Genomic DNA, 10,423 nt, shown 5'->3' with positions numbered 1-10,423 from the left:
ATAGGAATTATTAACATTAGATTTTTTTAAAAGAAGAAACCATGTAATTTGAGTGGGCTTCAGCCTGAAAGTCTCAAACCCCGTACATCTTCCACTGATTACGGTTGGGATGGTATTCTTGGATGTAAGGAATAAACAAGGCAAATCAGTTCACGGGGATTTTTTTCTGTTCCTGAGTTGTGCCGGTACCAGAAAATACATAATTTAGTTTACAATTACTGGTAATTCATATTAAGTATCGATACCGGTACCCTCATTCTAATATCAATATTTATAGACTGCATGTAGAAAGTAGAAAGCAAAATGTATAAATACTGAAGGGTTAACATTGCACAGAAACGTTATGTTCTTATGTTGAACATACTTTTTTGTATGTTGTGCAATTATGGGGTTACTTTGCAACAAAGTTTATACGGTCATACTGACTGTTTATTAATGAACTTGCGCTGATGTTTTCCTTATGTATCTAGCTATTATATGTTTAAAATACAGTGTTCTAAATCATTACGTTTGTAAGTTACATGCGAATTTCTTTAAAAGTCCTTAAATCTTGTGCAAGGTAACCCCGTCTTACGGTACTTATTCTTTTCCAGATACGAAAACAAGTAGGTTACTGAATCTAAATTACTGTGAGAAAATAATGAAGACACAATTCTGACTTTTTTGGTTATAATATTTGACTTAAATGTACTACAGAAAAAACTAAAAAAATGTCAGAGCAGCCTGTCATCTCTTACAGGTATCTTTCTTAACGAATCTCTCCGGTAGCACTTTTGGCTGTATTTTAGCAAGACAAGGCGAGTGTTTCACTCCCATTGTGTAGCTGGGAGCCCATTTTTCGTGATAACGAACCTGGAAGAATAAAAGAACATTTGAAACAAAAACAGATATTTCATTTTATGTCATATGTTTGTACTTTGTAGGCGAAAAAAGACGAACAATAAATGAAGATTATAGAAAGATGAAATACTGAAGCCCTAAAAAGTGAAATTTGGTAGGAGAAGTGACATCACTCTTTGGAGGCAGAGATAGGCATTTTTGCTAACCCTCATTCACATTCACCCTCAATTGACTCCCTCACACTCACCCTCACTCTAATCAACCAAAATGAGGGTAAGGGCAGCCCTTTTGAGGGCAAAAATGAGTGAGGGTGTCCATCTCTGCTTTAGACCACAACCTATAGATCCTTATGTGGGCAACTCTGGCATGAAAAACTTAAGGGGACGACTAGAATTCATATTAATTACCGTAATTTATATATAATTAGCAAAACATGTATTTTTTATGTAATTAATAGATAAGCCAGTGTTTAGTGGTATCCTTAATTCCACATTAAGTAATAATGAATGATTAAACATGTGACCTCTGTATGGCGAAGCAGTCCATTCCTAAGTTGTTTTTTTTTTTTAAACACACTCCTCACTTCACCTTTTGCACCCTGATACACTTATGGGATTATGCGCGTAGAGTAGACAATGCTAATTTGCATTGACCTCTCATGTGCTCATTGTCTTCGATAGATTTCGCATTCACTCGCCAGAGATATCCAAACTCACGAACCCAGCGCTCACATGTCCAGTAGTCGAGTTCAATAATTGAGCGTGAGCCCAATTAAGGGAAATAAACCTGAGCGCGAGCCCAATTAAAGGAAATAAACCTAAGCGCGAGCCCAATTAAAATTTGCAAACTTGAGCGTGAATGTAAGCTGCGACGAAATTAGTGAGCTTGAACCCGAGTTAGCCCAAGTCCAAATCAAATAAGTGAGCACAAGCCCAATTGAGAGAAGTGGGCCCGATCCCAAGTGAGTGCAAGTCACAGCAAAGTAAGATAGCGTGATCCTGAGGAAACCAGATCTCCAATGAAAGAAGTGAGCGAGAGCTCGAGTGAGCGCGAGCCCGATTGAGGAAAGCGAGCCTTGTGAGAGTGCAGGTGAGCCCAAATAAAATGAGTGAACGAAAACCTAATTGAGAAGTGAGTCCGACCTCGAGAGGGCGCGAGCTCACTTGAGAGACGTGGACCCAAGCACGACTCCAATTGAGATCATGAGCCTGAGGGAGCCCAATGCAAAATGACCATCTATGGAACACAGCAGTATGAAAGTGTACCATGAAAAACATAGAATTGTGAGTGATTTTTCTTTACAAATTCAAACTGGAACATTCTGCACAGCAAGACAGAGAGAAAGAAAAGTGCATTTGGGCCAGGAATGACGAATCAACGCCCCATTCGCCGTTGATTTATGAAATTGCGCTGGGGAGAGAAAGCATTACAGCATTGCAAAATGAGCTCTGTGGGCACGAACCAACATCATGATCGGATGAACTTCTCAGGATCAGAGTCTGGGAAAAGTGATTGCAGTAGAGTTACGAATACACAAGACGGCTGTTTGGCAGCTCTATGAATTTAGTAAGGTGAAAAAGTGCCACATGAGTTAACACCGGCCAACAAAAATCGCTGTTTGCTGTTCAGTTCTTTGAATGTAAGAGAAAACCAGCAAAGTTTCCTGCATCAGATTGTCACATATTGTAAGGTTCCCTATACTCACGTGTAAACAACCTCCATAAACACATGTTTCATTTTCATACCACGTGGTATTGTGTTCACATTGTCACCAGCAGACGATGGAAGGAACACCAGGAAATCACGAAGTTGGTTCGGAAGGGAACCGAAGATGGATGACCCTCTCTTCACGTACCACACTTTCAGAATACACCGATAAAAGAGGACAGAAGTATCAGTTATCAATTGAATATTAACCTACCAACACCTCTCACTCCGGGCTCCGCATTGGGCTAAGGAGGTATTCTAAATCTTATCTCTGGGGGTTTCATTGGGGAAAAGAGATATTCTACAACTAACTTCCTCCTGGGGCTGCATTGAGCTACGGATTAATCCTATCTCCCGCGGTCGCATTGGACAAAGAAGATTCCTTGTAATCACCTAGCCCTGAGTTTGCAATGAACGAAGCGGTTCCTACTTTAACCTAAGAGTATTATAGCTACATCTTCGAAACTACTACTGTGTGCTGAGGATTCTTTAAACACTGAGAAACCTTTTACTGTATTACAAAGGAACTTTGTAAATTATTATATAGATATATTTTTATAAATAAATAGGTGAAGGGTTTAAATCCCGGACTGTTTTATTAGACTCTATCGAAAACATTGCAATATGGATTTGCTATAAGAATCGTAAACGGTCAGATAAATGGTTGGATTGTGCTCAAGGTCCAGGACAGTTTTCTAAATCACTTCTCTGCTCATAGAGGTATTATTGCCGGTACAAAGGTCTACGGTGCGAGTGATTCGTCATGTTTTTACCAGGCGAGGTGAAACAATCAATACAGATCGTTACACTGCTGAACTATACTGAATACACAGGAAACTTGTTTGAAAGTATCCAGCAATAGTTAGTTGACATTATATCACCATGCTGGACAACAATGCTTGCCCACAGATCGCGTAAGAACGGTGCATGCTCTCCATGACTTGCCCTTTCTTACCCACACTATTGCCCAGATATTTCTCCCACTAATTGTTACCTCTCCCGGCATTCTCGATCACTTCTTGAGAGAGTAGATCTTCCCTGATGATTGGGCGAGTGGTGCAAGGCGAAGTTGAGGACTTCTTCGCATCACGTACAGATGAATTGAGGATGTCTTTCACCATGGAATACAATCATTAGCTGAGCGATGGTAAAATATCTAATTGCAGGCTGTGACTGTTTTGATTGACCATTGTGCCGCGGATGTGCCATCAGTTTGTAGCTCAGAATAATCTCTAAAATACTCATTGAATAAATGTGACAATTGGGGATGAAACTGATGCACAACACAGTACTTAACTGCAAAATTATGGTTGAATTTAAATAAAATTCAAATGTTTCAGTTTTGAGAATGACTAGTTGTGGGAAAGGAGAGAGAGAGAGAGAGAGAGAGAAAAAAAAGGATTAAATTATAAAATGAAGAATGAGCACTAGCCTAATATTCCAATGAGACTGGCGTCATCCTGGTAATCTGAGATGATGAATGACTTTCTCTGGAGGAACCTGGAAGCGCTGGTATCAGTCAACAACTGGATCTCAATCCTGTTGAACTGCTAGGGGCGTTGAGTTCTCTCTTTACGATGCGTCTTCTACGAAGTTCTACATCTCCATTTCACTAGTCAGTTGTTAAGCTCAAATGAATCTGTGGCGATAAACCAACAGAATGGTATTCCTAAGACATGGCCTTGTTCGTTCTCCAATGGTGCGATGTGCTTCTCACCACGATCCTGCACCTTCCCAAACCTTGTGGCGAGTACCCCTTGTCGATGAATCCCCCATGGTTTTGCTTAATCGAAAAACGATGAATTATTCATTCAATCAACTAGAAAGTGTAAGGCTAGGTGGAAGGGAACGCGGAAAAGCAAGAAGGAAACTAGTCGTGTTTATTGTCAAATTCAGAAACGACAATTAACAAATACATGCTTATTCAAGCTGTCTAGAAATGTACATCACTAATAAAAGTTTTGTTCCGTTGAAATTTAAGAGTTCATGATTCTGTTGTGGATAAACGTAATTTGATAAAATAATTGAATTTAGCGAATTAAGTTAAGAGTTTACATAATTATCTCATAATCACATCACAGTTACTTCACACTATATATATATATATATATATATATATATATATATATATATATATATATATATATATATATATATATATATATATATATATATATATATATATATATATATATATTAGTTTCCATTTGTTGCCCTTTGGAAATAACGTAACTGCGCCGATATATTATTCACTCCAACATAATAACTGAATAACTTATACTATATAATATATTGTAATATCCCGCACGTGCTCTCATTTACAAACATCAATACGGTGCTTTTAGTTGTAAGCAACACCGCATTAATTTCTAATACAAATTACTAGAAGAAGCAGATGACAGGAATTAGCGCAACCACTTATCACGTGACGAAACACTAGCGCCACCGCTACACAGGAGCAGCTAAAAAAATCCGAGGATCACCACAACCGATATCAGTTTCTGCTGGTCACTTCTATTCTCTTGGCTTGCAGTGGAGCTCTGAGGCTTCCTGCCCACTTAGGTTGTTGTAGAGCTCTCTTGGGAACTTAACCCCTATCTTAGCTTACAGTGGAGCTCTGAGGCTTCCTGCCCACTTAAATTGTTGTAGAGCTCTCTTGGGAACTTAAACCCTCTCTTAGCTTGCAGTGGAGCTCTGAGAGAACCCCATCTAACCCAATCTTGAAGTGGAGCTCTGAGGCTTCCTGCCCACTTAGGTTGTTGTAGAGCTCTCTTGGGAACTTAACCCCTATCTTAGCTTGCAGTGGAGCTCTGAGAGTTCCTAACCTAACCCAATCTTGGAGTGGAGCTCTGAGGCTTTCTGCTCACTTAAATTGTTGTAGAGCTCTCTTGGGAACTTAAACCCCCTCTTAGCTTGCAGTGAAGCTCTGAGAGAACCCTATCTAACCCAATCTTGGAGTGGAGCTCTGAGGCTTTCTGCCCACTTAGGTTGTTGTAGAGCTCTCTTGGGAACTAACCCCTATCTTAGCTTGCAGTGGAGCTCTGAGAGTTCCTAACCTAACCCAATCTTGGAGTGGAGCTCTGAGGCTTCCTGCCCACTTAGGTTATTGTAGAGCTCTCCTGGGAACTTAACCACTCTCTTAGCTTGCAGTGGAGCTCTGAGAGATCCTATCCTAATCCTAGCTTGCAGTGGAAATTTAAGGTCTCCTGTTCACTTAGTTGGCAAGGGAGCTCTGTTGAGAACTTAACCCCTCTCTTACTTTGCAGTGGAGCTTTGAGAGGTTCCTAACCACAAACCACGCAGCTTGCAGTGGTTTCCTTTCCCGCTTAGCTTGCAATGGAGCTCTACGATATTTCAACCTCTCTATGCTTGCAGCGGAGCACTGAGAATCCTACCCCACCTCCCTCAGCTTGCTTCGGAGCTTTGTGAGGAAACCTTCCCTTGGTTGTCTGGGCCTTGGGGTACATACATACACTAATTATTAATGAATTTTGTAGACCTACTTATTTGGAGGAACTGTATCATACTGTTTTATAACAGGAAGTTTTTAAATATATAGATGGGAGACCCTAGTAGCAGACACAACTTACAAACGACTTGCTGTAAGCTTGCGTTGCAAGTCAACGAAGCTTGCATCCAAGTTGATTAGAAAGCGTGCAAGCATGCCGCAAGCTAGATTCCAATAACGAAGTTACATAGAAGCTACCATTCACCGTTTCATTCAAGCTTGACGCAAGCGCTTACGCTTGCGGCAAGTCAATAGCTAATGAATGGCCAGTAATGCTATGACACTCTGTGTAGGGTCTAAAGCATCGCTTACAAATAAAAGAAAAGGCAGATTGTATGAAAGCACGTGCAGCAAGAAAGCCAAAAGCCATGCACCCACCATAAGCCGAAAGCTTTCTTGCTGGTTAGGGAAAATCGGTTTCCGTGTGTAATTGCTGTACTTTCTACCTATTTTAGCAGAATTTTACAGTATAAAGCAAACTTACTTCTTCCGGACTGTAAGCACCAGGAGGTGGCGTTTTCAATTTGTCAGCAGGAATAGTGGTTTCCGTTGAATTGAAAACATTGGTCGCGATGGTTTGTAGACATCAGTATTCGGTATTACATATTGCGTGGGTCCAGGGTAATTCACTCTGTCATCTGGGATAGGGCGATATTTTTCCCCAATGAAATAAGACGGTGCCTGGATTTTGTCCCCTTCTTTACTGCATCCAAGAAGTGATGGAAGAAGATAAACGTCTGGACCTGCAAAATAAAAACATATGATCATTTTTTTTAAGTACTTAGAGACAAGACTCGCAACACTAGCACAACACATGATTTGAAAATATAATCAAATACGAGGGCATTCCAAAAAGTAATGTTTCTCAATTTTTTTAAAATACAAAGAAACATTTATAAGTATTTTCAATAGTGTTTACATAATTTTAAAGCTTATACATTTGTATATTTTTCTACATCATCTCAATTTCGGTTGATGCATTTTTGTAGGCACTGTAACAGTTTTGTATCCCCATGTCATAGCACGGCGCCATTTGTTTGAGGAAGCATTTAACCTGATTTTTTGCCTCATCGTCGTTGCTGAGGCACGTTCCGGCCAAATGTTCTTTCAACTTAAGAAACAGGAGATAGTCACTGGTTTGCCCAACCTTCGCGATTATCTAATCTGAAATTGTCGTTTTCCCTCTCCTTTCTTCGTCGAGAATTTTAGTACGTACTCCCTACATAATTTGACATCCATGTACGTGTTGCCATATATTTCCATCAATTTGTAATGCATTTCAATTGGTTTAACGCTTTTTGTATTCAGAAACCAAATAACTACAGAAACTTTGAACTTGGCGATAGCGCCATTAGTGAACTCTATTGCAAACGACTACCAAGCTGAAATTGAGTGTTCCAGCAGTGATGCCAACTCAAGGGAAATTTCCCACATAGAGGGAAACCAGATCACAATTTTGCTTATGTGAGGAAACGGGAATAATCATTTAAAAAGCTGAGTGGGGATTTTTAATGTTCTGGAAGTAAAAATATACTTCAATTGCAGGACAATAATATTTTTGAGCGGGATAATTAGTCTATTGTTATATACCGTCCATAGGCTTACTATGTAGTATGAATAATTTGCTCAATAATACAATTTTCTCACGTTAAGAACTTCAATGATGATTTAAAAATTCCCAAAACCCAAGGACGAAGTCCTTATTCAATCAAAAATATACAAACATTGAACAGTGAAAACTAAACAAACTTAATTTTGTATTTACAATACAACAATGCAATCTAGAAAATAAAAATATTAAAAAACACTACATACATAAATAAAATAAAATACATACCGTTATACAAAAGAAATTTCTCGTGAAAAAGAAAAGAGAAAAAATAAAAAAATAAAAATATTAAAGCAAAGTGGAAGATACAAATTAAAAAAATACAATGCTCACAGAGTACAAAAATGACATAAATTTAGTGCAAATGGCGATACAAACTGAATTCTGCGCTAGAATAAAAATTCTTCCTTTTCAGGAAAGGAATAAAATAGAATGGAAATGTAGGAAAGTTCGCTAGACTACTCTTGTATCTTTCACATTCCACAAATGGATGCTGAAAGGATCTTTTTAATTTAATTAACGTTAAAACATATGAAACAAATAAAATTAGGGATGGTTTCCTAAATGAAATTTCTGTTGTTACGTCTGATTGGAAGCAAAAATTATTAACTGTACAATATTTTGTTAGAGACGTTACTCAGATCTTCACAACAAAGATTTATACAAATTGTAGACTGCATATCAAGGAGTGTAAACATCAGATATATTTAATTGGCAAGTAGACTGTCTTTGTATGATGTATAATAGAATAAAATTAAATTTCTAATCACATTTCTACTATAATTAATTAGACATTTAATTAATGTTTCAGCTTGCGGTTTATTTTATGAATGTATAATAAAATTTAGTATAGGGCTATAGACTTATTTTTATCGAGTTTAGGAGGTGGGATTTTTTTTTTTTTTTTTTTTAAGGAACTAGAGAAAATTTAGGCCGACAGGAGGGAACTTCTACTTTACTTGGTTGCAAAAACTGCGTTCCGGTAAGATGCACACAAGTTTGTTTCGGAGTGCAGGGGAAACAACAAAGACAATAGTGTTCCCAATAGTGGCACCAGTAGTTTCCCTGCATTTCCAGCGCTTTGCAGATCTTATGTTTGGGATGCCTGTTGTATAATAGTATTGGGTGAATTGCCAGAGCATTTCGCAGATAATTCTCTGTAGTAAATGGAATATTCTTTTACAAATCTGAAACATATATACCGCTGTACTTTTTGTTTGTCATTGAAGTCTGTATTAATGCTTCTGCATCTAGTAGGGTTGTCATATTTTAAAATTAAAAAAGCGGGGGATCCTAAACCGTAAATACTGATGTTAACTTGTGTATTACAAATACTGACCTGGGATACTTCGGACTTTTTGCTTTTTTCTTTTTAAATCGATTTCTTTGTTAAGGGACACTTCCAATGTACTTTTCTAACGAAACTAAAGGAAAGCGAATTTAGTTTTTGCCTTTAATGTTTTATTAATTTGAACATATGTGAGTCTCGAATTGTAAAGTAAGTATTAAGTAACTATTACAGTAAGATATCTGTAATTGTAAGAATATCTGTAAGGCGTTTTCTTTAAGCGATATATGGCAGATATTGTTCATACGGTTATCTCGCTAAGAAACTCAAATTATTTATATGAAGTCATAATTCAGGTATGTTTGTCACAACATCCACAAATGAATATTCATTCGTATAGAACCTCCAGTATATTACATTAAAAACACATCAACTAGACAAAGAAACCCACTGAGCATTAGAGCAAATATCTTATTAGCAAACGGCTCTGCGCACATGCACTGGGCAAATAGCTCGAAGTTTGAGTGTAAGCGCGAGTCCAAATTAAACTCAATCACTATTGAGATTGACACAGAGATTTAGCGGTTTACGTTGGATATAACAATACTTTATCAACAAAGTCTTCCTAGATTTTCTCCAATCCAAAAAAGCGGATAATTTTCATGATTAAGAAATGATTAAGTGGAGGATGGATATAGAACCCGAAATCGGGTGGTACCCGCTAAAATCGGGTAATATGGCAACCTAACCGGGTAATCTAGTGATGCGTGAATCTTTTAAATGAGATATGGTCAATTTATAATACACTGTTGTCCAGGATAAAATAAGAACCACATTTTTGGGGACATTTTTCATTCTTCTTATCCACCTTGAGGCGACAATTCACGGTTGCACACAGTTTGCATTTACAGTAGAGTACCGATTATCCGAGCTAATGTGGACCGCATCTAACTCGGATAGGTAAAAACTCGGTTAATACGGAGGGATACATAGAAAATTTGATACAGTATTTATTATTGTTGTTTATTGATTATTTCTCTTTATTAGATTATTCATTATTATTGTATTTATTATTTTTATTGGACATATAGTACAGTACTATAATTATACATACATACATAAGGAATTAGCTATAACACAGTAAATAAGATGCTATTTGATATTGATACGTACATAAATTAACACAATAGAAAACACAATACAAATAAGGTACTGTTTAGCATATATATATATATATATATATATATATATATATATATATATATATATATATATATATATATATATATATATATATATATATAATTTTCATTGTCTTCTGCTTCATTAAGAGCTGTCTCGCTTTTGGACACTATATTGCACAGACGTAGCACCATCATGTCAGTTGGTGCCTTATAGTAGACGTAGGACGTAGACGTGCTACTGCTGTTTGACGTAGAACAGTGCCTTCTCAACTCAAACTCAGGACGTG

The 10,423-nt window shown here is 37.5% G+C and overlaps 1 protein-coding gene across 5 annotated transcripts in view; it reads right to left on the bottom strand.

The window, feature by feature from the left end:
• Positions 1 to 658: 658 nt before the first annotated feature.
• The window catches only part of LOC145669732 (ciliary microtubule associated protein 1B-like), a 253,277-nt gene continuing 243,512 nt past the window's right edge, over positions 659 to 10,423 (bottom strand). For all 5 annotated transcript variants that reach the window (XM_081738058.1, XM_081738059.1, XM_081738060.1 and 2 more), the window contains 2 exons: positions 6,540 to 6,798; positions 659 to 852 (listed from right to left, as the gene is read on the bottom strand). In XM_081738058.1, the coding sequence (XP_081594184.1) occupies positions 6,575 to 6,798 (224 nt within the window). In that variant the 3' untranslated portion in view covers positions 659 to 852; positions 6,540 to 6,574. The remainder of the gene's footprint in view (positions 853 to 6,539; positions 6,799 to 10,423) is intronic.

This window comes from Thermobia domestica, chromosome 14, assembly GCF_964235325.1.
Source record: "Thermobia domestica chromosome 14, izTheDome1.hap1.1, whole genome shotgun sequence".
Lineage (NCBI taxonomy): Eukaryota > Metazoa > Arthropoda > Insecta > Zygentoma > Lepismatidae > Thermobia > Thermobia domestica.
Note: the sequence above shows the minus strand (reverse complement) of the source record. Positions and strands in the feature narration are given on the sequence as shown.